We start from the raw sequence: 14,191 nt of genomic DNA on the forward strand, positions 1-14,191 counted from the left end.
CAGGTCAATGTGTAGAGTGAACAGCACAAGCTCCTATTCCATCTCCCTGCTCCAAAAATCCATTTAATATGCTGTCCTCGGATAGAGGACGTATCAGATATTAAAATGATAAGAACAGATACCACACTTGATCTTAGCCAAAAGGCTGAGAAGTGATGCTGCCTATGTCTTGAGTTCATTCTCTCCCTGCTGATATTATTTTCTTCCCCTTGGCAGGAAGATGATGCCTGTTAGGAAGCCTCTGAGGTTCCTGTTCCTTTCTGCTGGATTTATGCTGCTGCCGGTATTGGAGCAGTTTCTACCACCCACAAATCTCCTTGTTAAATAACCAGGCCTCTTCCCATGGGGAATGCTTTCATTAAAAGAGGCAGCCACTGCTGCACAGACCTGCAGGCTTCTCAGGGCTCGCACAGGCGGGGGTGCAGTGGGCAAAGTCAACGGAGGCACAGGCTGGGTTGTGGCGGTCTTCTGGGGGGCCCACCCTATTAATGGGGGCCCGCCCTATTAATGAGGGCCCAGGCATGCAGCTGACCCTTTGAAGATGTGTCCTGAAGCTCTCTCATGGTGATCAATGACAGGAACCCAGACTTCTGCTTTAGCCAAATGATAAGTTTGGCCTCTTTTATGAGGAAAGGAACTCCTTATTGGAAACCAAATTACAAATTAATTAGCAGCTTCCTCTGGGGTTGGGTGTAAACATCAACACTACCCAATGATGAATTTCTATCATGAGCCCCCTCACTGCAAGGGCATAAAATGGCCCGGGCGGCATGGGGATCTGTAGACATCCAGGCAGCTGTGGCTGAGGAGAACGGGCCTCCCCAACATGACATCCGCCTGCTGTGTCACCAACAACTTGCAAGCCTCTCTCAAGAGCTGCCCCCGGCCTGCCTCGATCTGTTCTAGCAGCGTGAACTGCCGGCCTGAGCTGTGCCTGGGTTATGTCTGCCAGCCCATGGCATGCCTGCCTTCTGTCTGCATGCCCACCACCTTCCGGCCAGCCAGCTGCCTCTCCAAAACCTATCTATCCAGTTCCCGCCTGGCAGCCAGTGGCATCTCCAGCTCCACGGGCCCCGGCAGCTGGTACCGCGAAGGGGCTTTCAACGGCAATGAGAAGGAAACCTTGCAGTTCCTGAATGAGCGCCTGGCCAGCTACCTGACCAGGGTGCGGCAGCTGGAGCAGGAGAATGCAGAGCTGGAGAGCAGGATCCAAGAGGCCTCTCACTCCCAGGTGCTCACCATGACTCCTGACTACCAGTCTCATTTCAGGACCATTGAGGAGCTCCAGCAGAAGGTAAGGGCAGCGGTGAACAGGCTCTCTGGGAAGGGATCTGGACTAGTTGGCATTCCAGCTTGGAATCTTGTTAGCTTATTAAGCTATGTTCAAGACAAAGAAACCTCTCTAGGGCATAGGGTTATTTTATAATTTGAGCACTCAGCCACAGGCTTTCATATGGAGAGATCTGGGATCTAGTCTTGGTTCTACCATTGCCTCACTGCATGACTTTGGGAGGTCCCATCCCTTCCACAGGCCTCAGTTTTCTCATCTGTAAAACAGGGATCATAATGGTCGTTATCTAATGGGGTTGTCAAAAGGATTCGACGAGATGATGCAGGTCAACTGCTTGGAACAGCCCCTGGTCCACAGGGAGTTTTCAGTAAATGTCAAAGACCCTTCTAACTGTCACATGAGTGACTTCAGACATGAGATTTTTTCCTTCCACATTGCTCGGAGCATCCAAATTAGGGAATTTGAATTTATGAAGCTCCAGGTTCTTAAAAAACACATCTCAAGTTCTCCTAGGACTAGCAATTCACTAAATATCTCCCAGAGTTCCAGGGAAGAGGAACTTCTGCAGGGGTGGCTGCAGGGCTGCTGGATCCTACCTTTGCTGCTGTCTTCTCTTCATTTGGGTTCTTTTTCCTTCTTCTCATCCTGAACCAACCCTTTCCATGTGCCTTGGCCTACAGATTCTGTGTACCAAGGCAGAGAACGCCAGGATGGTCGTGAACATTGATAACGCCAAACTGGCTGCTGATGACTTCAGGGCAAAGTGAGTTTGGCCAGGGACTTGGAGCGGGGGAGGTCCTGTCCTCATTAGTTTCACGGAGGGTTGGAAAGTGCCAGCAGTTTAAGGCCTTCCTGAGTTCTGCATTCAGTTCCACCCTCGGTTGCTGACCCTGTCCTTGTGCAGGTATGAGGCGGAGCTGGCCATGCGGCAGCTAGTGGAGGCCGACATCAATGGCCTGCGCAGGATCCTGGATGATCTCACTCTGTGCAAGGCTGACCTGGAGGCCCAGGTGGAGTCCCTGAAGGAGGAGCTGATGTGCCTCAAAAAGAACCATGAGGAGGTAAGGCTGGAAGTCCCGCTGAAGTGGCCCCAGGAAGCAGAGGGGGAAGAACGTGGGGTATGGGGTTGGATAGGCGTGGGTTGAAATTCCCAAGCCTGCCACATGTTGTTTCAGTGACTTTGCCCAATTTATGGAATCTTCCTGAGCCTCCTCATCTGTAAAACAGGGACAACACTCTCACGCAAGGTTATTGTGAGGATTTAATGGATAGGATATCCATCATGGAAATCCCCAAGGCATGGGTATGAAACACCTGCCACTTGGTCAATGCTCAGAAATGTAGTCCCCTTCCCTTCTGCATTTCCTGGGCTAGTGTGACTGCCAAGCACTCACTAGTGGCGACTGAATTTGTTTTCTCTTGAGAGCCACATAGCAGAGGTAGAGTGGTGCAGTGGTGCCAGGGTCTCTCGAGAGCCACACAGCAGAGGTAGAGTGGTGCAGTGGTGCCAGGGTGAGTCATGTTCCAGATCTCACGTTGAATGGCCTGTCCATCTCTGCCCGGCTAAACTCTCCGAAGCAGTCCTATCTTTTCCGAGAGGGAGTAGAGCTGCAGTGGTCTCCTCCTTTTGCCCCCATCCTTATTTTGTCCTCTCTTCTGTTTGTATATAAAATGCTCAAGTTGAAGCCATAGGCAAACCCTTTACTTTCTGATTTTTCCTATCTCCTGAAGTTTCTCAGAGGGGAAGCCCTCTGCTTTGGGCACCTGTGTGCTGCCAAGCCCACCTGAGCCATGGTGGTTTTTTTCCTCCTCCCTGGTTGACTCTCAACCTCTTGACTTGGGATTTGAATGGACAAGTGTCTCTGAATCTTGGCTGGGTTTCCCCAGGCTTAAGTGTAAAGTAACAATCAGTCACCACATACTCACCGAGCACCCTCAGGTGCCTGACTCATCTCACTCAAATCAGAGAACTGGGAATGGCACCAAGAAGCCACTAATGAGAAGTTATCACACACCCTGGCAGCCTCAGTGACAACTTTCCCTCTTTGGCAGCCAAGCCTGGGAGACAGCTGCCCTAACTCGGGCCTTTAACTAGTCAAGCCAGGCTCCTGCTACCCTCCTCCCAGGATGAACACAGGTGCAGAGGGTGACTGGGAATACTAGGGGGATCGGTTTCCCATTTTAGCCCAAATGCATCAAACAAACCTGGGTGCTGCTCTTGGATTCTGCCAAAGTGATAGGAAGTATTGTGTTGCAGTGAGGTTCCCATCACAGGGGTATTCAGCTGGAGTTTGAAGAGCACTGGGATGCTGCCGAGTGGACTGCAGTCCTTGGGGGTCATCTAATGTTTCAGTCTTTAGTAACTCTTGTTGCATCTTTTCATGTCTCCCTGGGGAGGTAAGCCAGGATCATAGGATTGTCGCACTTGCCTGGAGCTCTTGTGCCTTTTCAGGAAGTCGGGTCCCTTCGATGCCAGCTTGGGGACCGCCTTAACATCGAGGTGGATGCTGCACCCCCGGTGGACCTGACTAGGGTGCTGGAGGAGATGCGGTGTCAGTACGAGACCATGGTGGAGGCCAACCGCAGGGATGTCGAGGAATGGTTCAATATGCAGGTGAGCCTCTCACAGTGGGGGTGGCCTCCTCCATGTCCCTAGGAAGGGACTCCAGCCTTCTCCTTCCCCTCACTGCAGATGGAGGAGCTTAACCAGCAGGTGGCTACAAGCTCTGAGCAGCTTCAGAACTACCAGTCAGACATCATTGACCTGAGACGCACGGTCAACACGCTGGAGATCGAGCTGCAGGCTCAGCACAGCCTGGTGAGAGCTGCTGGGTGGGCACCCTCCCTCTGGATCCCAGGTGGCACTGAGCATAGATGCAGGTCCCCAGGAAAGAAGAAGAGGAGGCCCAGATTTCGGCCACCACGGATGCTCATCCTGTTGACTTTTCCTGGAGGGAGGTTTCTCCCGAGATCCAGCTCAGAGATCAAAGAGGCCAAATCAGACATGGGTTAGGTGGACACTGTCAAACTCAACTTCACAAGAAGGCTTGTTCTGTGCTTAGCCTGCCCTTCCAAACCTATGGATCTCAGTATCACCCATCCTGATGCCCAGGTTCTTCTCTGGACCAACTGAACCAGAGTCTCTGGAGGTGGGGCCTGATCATGGGTTTTTTTTTTTTTTTTTTTTTTTTTTGAGATGGAGTCCCACTCTGTTACCCAGGCTGGAGTGCAGTGGCATGATCTCAGCTCACTGCAACCTCTGCCCCAGCTGGGTTCAAGTGATTCTCCTGTCTCAGCCTCCCAAGTAGCTGGGATTACAGGCATGCACCACCATGCCCTGCTAATGTTTGTATTTTTAGTAGAGATGGGGGGGGGGTTTCACCATGTTGGCCAGGCTGGTCTCGAACTCCTGACCTCAGGTGATCCGCCCACCCTGGCCTCCCAAAGTGCTGGGATTACAGGTGTGAGCCACTGTGCTGGGCCGGTCATGGGTATTTGTTTGAGGGCTTCCATGTGGCGCTAATGTGCAGCCAGGTTTGAAAACACTGTTTTAAATGATGCCAGCAGGGAGGTACTTGGGAAATCTCAGATCTAAAGCCTGAAGCCAAAGGTTGCAGAAGGAAGGAGGGATTTAGAATTAGATTTACAAGTAGAAACTGTGCTTCCATCATGTAGCAGCTGTTTACCCTTGAACAAGTTATTTGACCTTTCTGGGCTTCTGTTTCCAAAGTGACTGATGTAGGGAGGGCTCGTTCCCAGCATCAAAGGGAGATTTGGCTCTTCTTGGTTCTTTCTGAAGCAGGCCATGGTAAACAGCTCCCTTCCTCATGGTTATGTCTTCCATTGCCTTAGAGGGACTCGCTGGAAAACACGCTGACAGAGAGCGAGGCCCGCTACAGCTCCCAGCTGGCCCAGATGCAGTACATGATCACCAACGTGGAGGCCCAGCTGGCCGAGATCCGGGCTGACCTGGAGCGGCAGAACCAGGAGTACCAGGTGCTGCTGGACGTCCGGGCCCGGCTGGAGAGTGAGATCAACACTTACCGGAGCCTGCTGGAGAGCGAGGACAGCAAGTATGCAGGCCCAGCTGAGGCTCACAGACATGTGGGCAGGGACTCTGGGAGGTTATAGGAAGCAACTGGATCTACCCATGAGGGACCATCAGCTTCGAACCCTGTCCTGACTATGGAGCCATTAAGAAGCTGGAATGCTCTGAAGGAAGTCAGGCAGTTGTGTTCACGCTGCCATCCTGAACCAGACCCCTCGGAGACCACTCTGTCTGATTAAGTACCCACTATGGGGCAGGTGCTATGGAGGGCACCAAGACAGAGGAAGACAGGGCATCTGCCCTCCTGTCATTTCCGTATGTTTAGGGAGATAGGGAGACAGGTGGCTGGAGGTCATGGCATGTCGGGACCTTAGGATGAAAAGTAGCTTTGTTAATAGGACCTGCATGATCCTGCTCCTGCCTCTTACCCTAGCCTCACCTGATAGCTCCATTGCTCTCCAAAGGGAGATTTTGGCATGTCGGGAGGACAATAGGAAGCCTTGTGTAATTGAGCCCTGCTGGGGAGCAGGACAGGCAAGATCAGCTGGGGCCCATTTATGGAGAACGACACGGGTCATGCTGGGAAGGAAGGGTTTTATTTTATAGGCGAGTGGAAGGCCTTACTATTGTTTTGAGGAGGAAATGAGAGAATTTACTGCATGTCTTCTCCACTAGATGGTAGACATCTAGAATGCAGAGACATTATAATACACTTTTATTCCTTGTACGTGGCATATAGTAGATGCTCAGTAAATGTCTCTCAAGCTCAAAGCTGTTCTTCAGGAAGATGGCTCTGATAGCAGCAGGAAGAACTGAGTAGAGGGAGGGGAACCAGGCAGGGAAACTGTCCAGGAGGCCCTGGCCACAGCCTAGGTAAGCAATGGGGAGGGCCTGAGTTCGGGCAGCAGACACTGTACAGGTAGAATCAGCAGGACTTGCTGGCTGTCTGGATGCAGGGTACCTCTGGGCCGTGGACACCCAGTGCGCTGATGACTGTTGTAGCTGTTTCTTATTCTGCATTTGGCCTTGTTTCTCTGTTATTCAGAATCTGTAACTCCAGGGCAAGTGTTGTGTCAAACATTTGCAAGGACCAGGCCATTAACATGCATGAATGACATGGGTCATATGGAGATGGTGGAAAGGCAGAAAGCTCCTGCCTTGTCCAATCCAGGCAGTGGCATGCCCTCAGGGCCACTTCTACTGTGTGAGAAGCAGGTCCAGTATTGCTGATCTTCTGATAGTTCCAGGGAAACTGAGAATCTGGATTTTTAAAAACGTTAAATTCTCCTGATTCTTAAGTATTTTCAACAAATTAAAGAAAATATATACTACCAGGCAAATGGAACACATTTCAGGTTGCACATGATCCTCAGGCCTCCCATTGGTTCTCTGAGCTACTGGGTTTCCATCCAGCATCCAGTGTGTTGTTCCTGGCTTTGAGTGCATGCCTGTCAGTCTCTGAGATCATCCTTTTTCCTTTCACCATGTATTCATTCTTCACTCATTTAGTATTTTGTCTGATCCAAATATTCTTATTAGGTGCCTATTCTATGCCAGGCATGCAGGGTGGGCATGTGTCTGTGGCCGCTGGCCTCACTGCTTGGCAGGGGAGACAGACCGTAATACAATGATTACTAATCACGATGAAAGGAGTTACATGTACCATGGGGGCTTTGTCTCAGAGAGACAGGGGAGGCTTCCAGGAGGACGTGACAGTTGAGTTGAGCTCTTAAACAAGAGAAGAAATGTAGGTGAGTGGAGAGGGAAGAGGGTTCCAGAGATGTATGGCACAGGGCATAAGGCCTGTGGCCTGAGCAGCAGTCCCTGCAGGAGCTGGAAGAAGGTCAGAGTACCTGCAGCTCTGAGAGCAACGGAGCTATGAGGTGAGGCTGGGGCAAGAGGTGGGAGCAGGATCATGCAGGTCCTATTAAGGAAGTTGCTTTTCTTTATTTTATTTTATTTTACTTTAAGTTCTGGGATACATGTGCAGAACGTGCAGGTTTGTTACATAGGTATACATGTGCCATGGTGGTTTGCTGTAACTATCAACCAGTCATCTAGGTTTTAAGCCCCGCATGTATTAGATACTTGATTTAATGTTCTCCCTCCCCACTCCCCTCACTCCTTGACAAGCCCCAATGTGTGATGTTCCCCTCCCTGTGTCTATGTGTTCTCATTGTTCAACTCCCACTTATGAGTGGGACCATGCAGTGTTTGGTTTTCTGTTCCTGTGTTAGTTTGCTGAGAATGATGGCTTCCAGAGGAAGCTGCTTTTCATCCTGAGCTTAAATGGAAGCCACTGAAGGTTTTAGGCAGGGGAGGGACATAATTGGATCTGTGACTATAGAAGATTGCTGTGGCAACTAAGTGGACAGTGGTTAGGTGGGGCCCAAGCTGGGTTGGGGAGATCAGTTAGGAGGCCATGAGGTGACTCAGGCAAAGATGGGAGAGGTTGGGACCAGGAAGGCTGAGCAGAGGAAGCATGGTAGATGGGGTTGAGAGGCATCCAAGGGGAGAATTGGCAGGACCTGTGGCCGAGTGGGCCTTCTCTACTAATCCTGTCCCTCTGTGACTTTCTCCTGCAGGCTGCCCTGTAACCCGTGCTCCACTCCTTCCTGCACCCCGTGTGTGCCCTCCCCATGTGTGCCCCGCACCGTCTGTGTGCCACGCATCGTCGGCGTGCCTTGCTCACCCTGCCCCCAGGGCCGCTACTGAAGCCCCTTTGTGCTGGTGGATCCTGGAGGGCCTGGGGCTGGGCAGCCTGGTATTCAGTGGCCACCAAAAGAGCAGGGCCAGCCCCGGCCAGCAAGGAAGACCCTGAGCAGGACCATGGATCGCCTGCAACAAGCTCTGATACTCCAGGGGGTGCTCAAGCCCTCATCACTTCAAAACTGCCTCTTTTTTCAGTGGGTGAACTGTCCTCTTTGGTGATGTTTCTGGTTGTCTGTGCTGCCTCAAAGGGCATGTGTTGTTAGTTAACTGGCAAATAGAGCTGCACTCAGTGGCTTTGCAAACATGTCTGTCTCTCTTTGTCACTTACGCTGCTGCATCCACAGGCCAATCCTACTCAATTGGGCTCAAGAGGAAGGGGCAAATTCTGTATTTATTTTTATGCTCCTTCTGCTTCCATAGAGGCTTGAGAGGTGTACACTAAAAAGGCCTCATGCCATAAACCAGTTAAAACTAATCAATTACTCTAGAGCCAAGTAATAAAAGAACAAAGAGAGGAGGGAGATAATTATGCCAGAAACCTAGGCCAAATTACTGTAATTGAGAATCATACCGTAATAAACCCACCCCTAAATCTCATTACAGCTGGTACAATGGGATCATTCATTCTTTCAAAATATCTTCACTAAGCAGCTACTGGACGCAGGTTCTGCATTAGGGGCTGGCTAATCCAGGGGAGAGTTCCCAGACGCAATGTCAGTAATGCCTCATTTAATCCTTGCAACAATCCATGAAAAAGAGACCATTATTTCATCCATTTTGTAAATGAGGAAACTGAGGCCCAGAGAAGTTAAGAAACTTGCCCAAAGTCACACAGCTTGTAAGTGGCGGACCCAGGACTGAAATCGAGGCCTTTGGGCTCTAGAGATTCATATTCACAGTCCTCACTATTTGCAAACTACAGCTGAGTGCAGGGGGTATAAAAAATGCACGTGATGACCACCATTCAAATACTTGTAATTATAGGAGGAGCTAAGACCTGTGTGCATAAGACCCCACTCCTTTCTTCATAAGAGCCATATAATAGTAACAGTAATAATAATAATAATGGCAATGGTTACTACTTCTTGAGCACTTATAATACACCAAGTACTGTGTGGAGCATATTACATAAATTAACTTACGTGGTTTTCATGACCACCTTGTAAGGTACGTATAGTATCCATTTTAGACATGGAAGTGGAGGCATAGAGTGGTCACGTCAGTTGTTGAAGGTTACATGCAAGGACAAAGACTTAAACCCAAGTCTAGCTGCACAGCAGTGTTATTTTGACCATTCTAACTGCCAAATTCCTACCCAGAAAGAGTAAACACTAGTCAAGATTGGGAGAGAGTCTTAGGCTGAGAGGATCTGAAAGGCTTCTTGTAGCTGGTGGCATTTGAAATGGGTCTTAGAGGTTGAATAGAAGGTCTACAGGGCACCAGATAGGCAAGTAAGTGCGTGGGGATCTTCAAGAGAGCAGGGGTCACTCTTGGAAGGCCTTGAGGGGTCTTGCTGGCTGGAGCAGTGGGTTCCTGTGAGAGGCTGATGGGGATGAAGCTCAAATGGTAGAAAGGTATCAGACGGTAGGGGGGCCCTGGGTACCCCACAAAGAGCCTGGACTCTGGACTCTATCCTGAAGGCAGTGGGAGGGCTGCTGCAGGATTTGAGCCCAAAGATGACATGACTAGAGTGGCATCTTAGAAAGTTTCACCAAGTAACACAGACAGGATGGCTGAGAGGAGGGCATAGGCTGTGGAAGAAGCTAACAGGGTCTCAGGTAAGACAATGTCAGGATCATGGAAAAATAAGGAATCAATCTAAGAGACACTGTGATGGACCTGACTTGGCAATGGATTGGCCATGGCAGGTAAAGAAGAGAGAACTGGGGACAGGAATCTTGAACACCTTTCTGAACCTCACCCTCCAAACACACAGTTCTTCCTTAATGAGCTGAGATGATGTTTCTATTAAGTATCCTCCCACTGGCCTTGCCAAGAAATGATGAAAAATGGATTGGATCCCGAAGCTGCCTGCAGGCTCTCCAGACATGATCCTGCAGGCATCCCTGGCAGACAAGGTCATTAGCCTGACAGCAGGGACATGAACATACTGCTCAGCAAGCTGTGGTTCCTGGTTGATGGGTGGGTAAAATTTCAAGGAGTTGAAATACCAAGAGAGAGGGGCTAATTGGATTTTCTGGCTAATTGGATTCTCTCATAACTGCGTGCAAACCAACAATCTTTAATTTCAACCCCAGTGCAAAACTTTTCTGGAAAGTGCTCAGCTTGATAAACAACACACTGAGCAGGTCAAATCTTTGGTTCTATAATCCTAGACCTGTTCTGTCCAGTATGGTAGCTCCTAATGACATATGGCTGCATACACTGAAATGTTCACCTGAGTTGCACTCATCACACGTGGCTAAGTGGTAGTAAATAGGACAATACAGTCATGAACTGCAGAAAGTTCTACTGGACAGAGTTATCTTAAGACTGTCAGAATTAGAAGGAGCCTTCCAGATGATCTGGCCCTGCTTTCCCAGTTTTACAGAAGAATCATATCAGACCCAGAGAGGTGGAAAGATGTGCTCACAGACGCAACCAACAGGGGGGAATTGAAGTCAAGGGTTTTGACGCCAAACCTCGTAGGTCTCTCCAAGCTCTTTATGCTTTCTCCAAGCACCCTAGGTTTATTATTATTTCAGGCTAATACACATTTCCCCTTTCCGTTTCTTTCATTTCCCAAAGAAGGGAGACATATTCTCTGAGAAGCTGAAACTTCTTCCTGGGAATATAGTTCTCTTAAAAAGCGTCACTAGCAACTACCAAACTCAGAATCTCCTTCTTTGAGCACTGGGCTCAGTAAGATCAAGGACCTTGAACTGTGGCCCACAGCCTCAGCAGGAGTGATTGCACAGGAGTTGTGGGCCTGAAGTCCTGGACCCTGGACCCCCTGGGGACTTCCAGAGTCTCCGTTTCCCCAGTGCCTATTGTTCCAGTCCACCTGGGTCCCCATTCCCACACCTGTGTGTCCCTCCCACTTGCCAAGACCTGTCTGACTCCCCAGATGCCTGTTAAAGCTTTTTATATGAAACCAAGCCCCACAGTCCAGGGCCAGGAGTACCCCCCTCTGCTGGAAGTGATGCCCATCATCTTCTATCTCTGGATGGTACTTCAAGCCAGATGTGTCACGAGCTACCCTCCCGCCTAGCCTGTCTCTTATTTGATGGATGAAGCTGTGGGCATAGACTTTGGGAGATATTTATCCCCCACCAGCACCGGGGTCTCCTGGGAACTGGACTCAGTGTACCACGCATGGAGATTCTCAGAGGAACTCTCTCCTCATATCAAAGCGTTTGCATCTAATTAACTCTTTATAGGGGAAGAGTTTATAGGGAAATGTAGGCAGGACCCTGGTCAAGTCATAAAACCTCTGTCATATTTGATGTTTTGGAGAAACCCTCACAGACATCAGGGATCCTCTCCGAGTGGGACTGGGAAAAAACGGTGTGCTTTTCAAAGACACCACTTTCCCCGAGGCTATTCAAGAGTCTGGGCCTCACCCCTGCTGCTCACTGCCCTAGTGGAAAGCACCCTCTTCTGGGGGTGGGAGTGAGAGCCCATGGGTTCTAGGGGTGGGAGTGAGGGCCCATGGGCAGAACTGCCATTCAGGGAAGACTGGCCAGAGGGCGACAGCTTCCTGAAAGATCCAGGAGTCGGGTTTGGCGTCTGGGAGATGGGGCCATGTGTGGACTCTGAGTTGCACTGAATGAATCTTTCCTCACCACTATATTAGGTAACCTTTTAGAGTGTGATCAAAAAAAGCATATGCCTCTTCTAGGCTATAACCAGGAAAATCATTAATCATAAAATAATATTCTTTTTGTATTTCATATTTTTTTTTTTGGAGAGAGAATTTTGTCCTGTAGCCCAGGCTGGAGTGCAGTGGCGTGATCTTGGCTCACTGCAACCTCTGCCTCCCGGGTTCAAGCGATTTTTGTGCCTCAGCCTCCTGAGTAGCTAGGACCACAGGCACATGCCACCATGTCTGGCTAATTTTCGTATTTTTAGTAGAAATGGGGTTTCACCATGTTGGTCAGGCTGATCTTGAACCCCTGACCTCAGGTGATCCACCCGCCTTGGCCTTCCAAACTGCTGGGATTACAGGAGTGAGCCACTGAACCCAGCCTGTATTTCATAAAAGGTAGCACTTGAATGCGATAATATCAATTCGGCTAAACAGAAAGTTCCTAAGACCATTTGACATCTATCTTTTTGCCCAATTGGTAAAGACAAATTTATATCTAAATAGCAGTGTCCCTTAATCATAATATGTGAACAAAGTCACAAATGAGCATTTTGTCTTAATGGAGAAGATCAGTGCCTTTGGCTCCAGAAAAACCGGGCTAGACTCCCAGTTCTGCGGCTAACATGCTGTGTGATTTTGGCAGAACTCTGAATCTCTGCATCTCAGTCTTCTCCCCTTTAGAAATGGGAGTAATTCTACCTTTTTCTCAGAGTTGTTGGGATATAATACGTATAAAAATGCCCGTTATGATGTCTGGCATACTGTAGGTGCCTAATGAATGTTGAGTAAAGAAAACATGCTTTGGCAATGAATTTTCCTTCTCTTCTGATTGTCCCCAATTACAATGGCAGCTGAGTCATATTTTGGAGCCATTCTGAAGCCCAAGTTTCAGAAACAACAGCAGCAGCAGAAGCAGCAACAACAACATATGGGTAGCTTTGCTTTGCTCTAGGAGCATTGGATGAACTTCCAGTCTTGATGTAAATACCCTGGTAGAGTGGAGACCCTGGTGTCTGAGGCTCGGTGTCCAGTCCTGGAGTCCACCATCCATTCGCAGGTGCCCTCCCTCTGCCCAGCCTTCTGGCTCCAGAGCAGACTGAAGGTCTCCCACAGGCTCAAGGGATCCAATTTTTAAGCCTCATTCATTATGCTGTGTGGGCAGGGATGGCAACTACAGCTCACAGGTCAAACCCAGCTGCTACCTGTTTTGGTAAATCAAGTTTTATTGGAGCATAGCCACACCCATTCATTTCCCTGTTGTCTATGTCTGGTTTGTGCTACAACGGCAGAGCTGTTGTAGTGTAGTGTAGTTGTAGTAGTTGTAGTGCAAAGAGAGTATACGACCTGCAAAGCCTAAAATATTTACCATCTGTCTTTTAAACAGAAAAAAGCTTGTCCATCTTGGTGCAGAGGAAACAGAATGTGCTGGGGGCCCTGGGACCAGTCCTGGCTCTGTATCTGACTTGCTTGGCATCCCTGGGGAGCTCACAGTCCTTCTTTGGTCTCTGAAGCATTAAAGGTTGAATTAGTACTTGAAGTTTTCTTTAGTTCTAATAACTTAGCAGTCTTTGCTCTATTGCTCTTTAGGGATTCCTGAGGCTCTTATCAGAGAATTTTACTTTTTTGGGCATTGAAGGTCAGTGGAGAGGACGATTCATCTTAGAGCCAATGCTACTCCTAGAGAGATGCCAGATAGTCACTCAGGGAACAAAGCCTAACTTTTCAGTGGGGCATCTCTAAAGAGATAACGTTTAACATTTCTTTTCATAACAGAAGGCAGTAAACAAGAAGTCCAAAGTCAGCCCTTTCTTTCATAAAATTGGGGAGCTACTTCTGAGGACTGAATAAATGCTGATGGGTTGTTCTGATGGCAGAAAAAATGAGGATTCATTGGGGGAAAGCTTGTGTATCACATCTGCTCCTATGGCAGGTGAATAAAAGCTCTGGGCAAGGAAACACTCGCACCTGAGCACTTGGCCCTTGTCACTAATCTGCAACTCAACTTTCTAGGACCATGGCTTCTAGTTAAAGCAGAAATCTCTGCTCTCCAAGCTTTGGCAAGAGCCATTTGAAGGCTCCTTTCTCCAGGCAGGCTGTGGCCAGCAGCTACTCTGGAAACTCTGTACCCAATGTCTGTAGAACCCAGCACTAAGACTGGGGCCCACCTGTAAGAGATCACCAACCTAGTAGCCATCTTCTTCGAACCTGTGGCTCACGGTCAGTCCAACCTGGCCCTGCCAGAAATCACTCTGCCTGTCCTCTGCCAGGGACCAGGAACATCCCTGCCAGCATGGGCACCTGTGGCCGGTTCAGTGCAGACATCCTCAGCAGC

At 49.2% G+C, this 14,191-nt stretch overlaps 1 protein-coding gene across 1 annotated transcript; it reads left to right on the plus strand.

The window, feature by feature from the left end:
* The first annotated feature begins 764 nt into the window (after positions 1–764).
* Positions 765–8,648, plus strand: KRT32 (keratin 32). Its single transcript, XM_017880148.1, has 7 exons — positions 765–1,294; positions 1,972–2,054; positions 2,196–2,352; positions 3,744–3,905; positions 3,984–4,109; positions 5,144–5,364; positions 7,925–8,648. Exons 1-7 carry the CDS (start codon positions 827–829, stop codon positions 8,052–8,054), a joined length of 1,347 nt encoding a protein of 448 aa, XP_017735637.1. The 5' UTR covers positions 765–826; the 3' UTR covers positions 8,055–8,648.
* The last annotated feature ends 5,543 nt before the right edge of the window (positions 8,649–14,191 follow it).

This window comes from Rhinopithecus bieti, unplaced genomic scaffold (genome assembly GCF_001698545.2).
Source record: "Rhinopithecus bieti isolate Rb0 unplaced genomic scaffold, ASM169854v2 scaffold_11744, whole genome shotgun sequence".
NCBI lineage: Eukaryota > Metazoa > Chordata > Mammalia > Primates > Cercopithecidae > Rhinopithecus > Rhinopithecus bieti.

Bases quoted from the DNA above. Each gene is read 5' to 3' on its own strand.
- KRT32 (XM_017880148.1), top strand. From the start codon at position 827: ATGACATCCGCCTGCTGTGTCACCAACAACTTGCAAGCCTCTCTCAAG. The intron at 2,353-3,743 runs GTAAGGCTGGAA...GTGCCTTTTCAG, and splicing joins TCAAAAAGAACCATGAGGAG to GAAGTCGGGTCCCTTCGATG. The intron at 3,906-3,983 runs GTGAGCCTCTCA...CCCTCACTGCAG, and splicing joins AGGAATGGTTCAATATGCAG to ATGGAGGAGCTTAACCAGCA.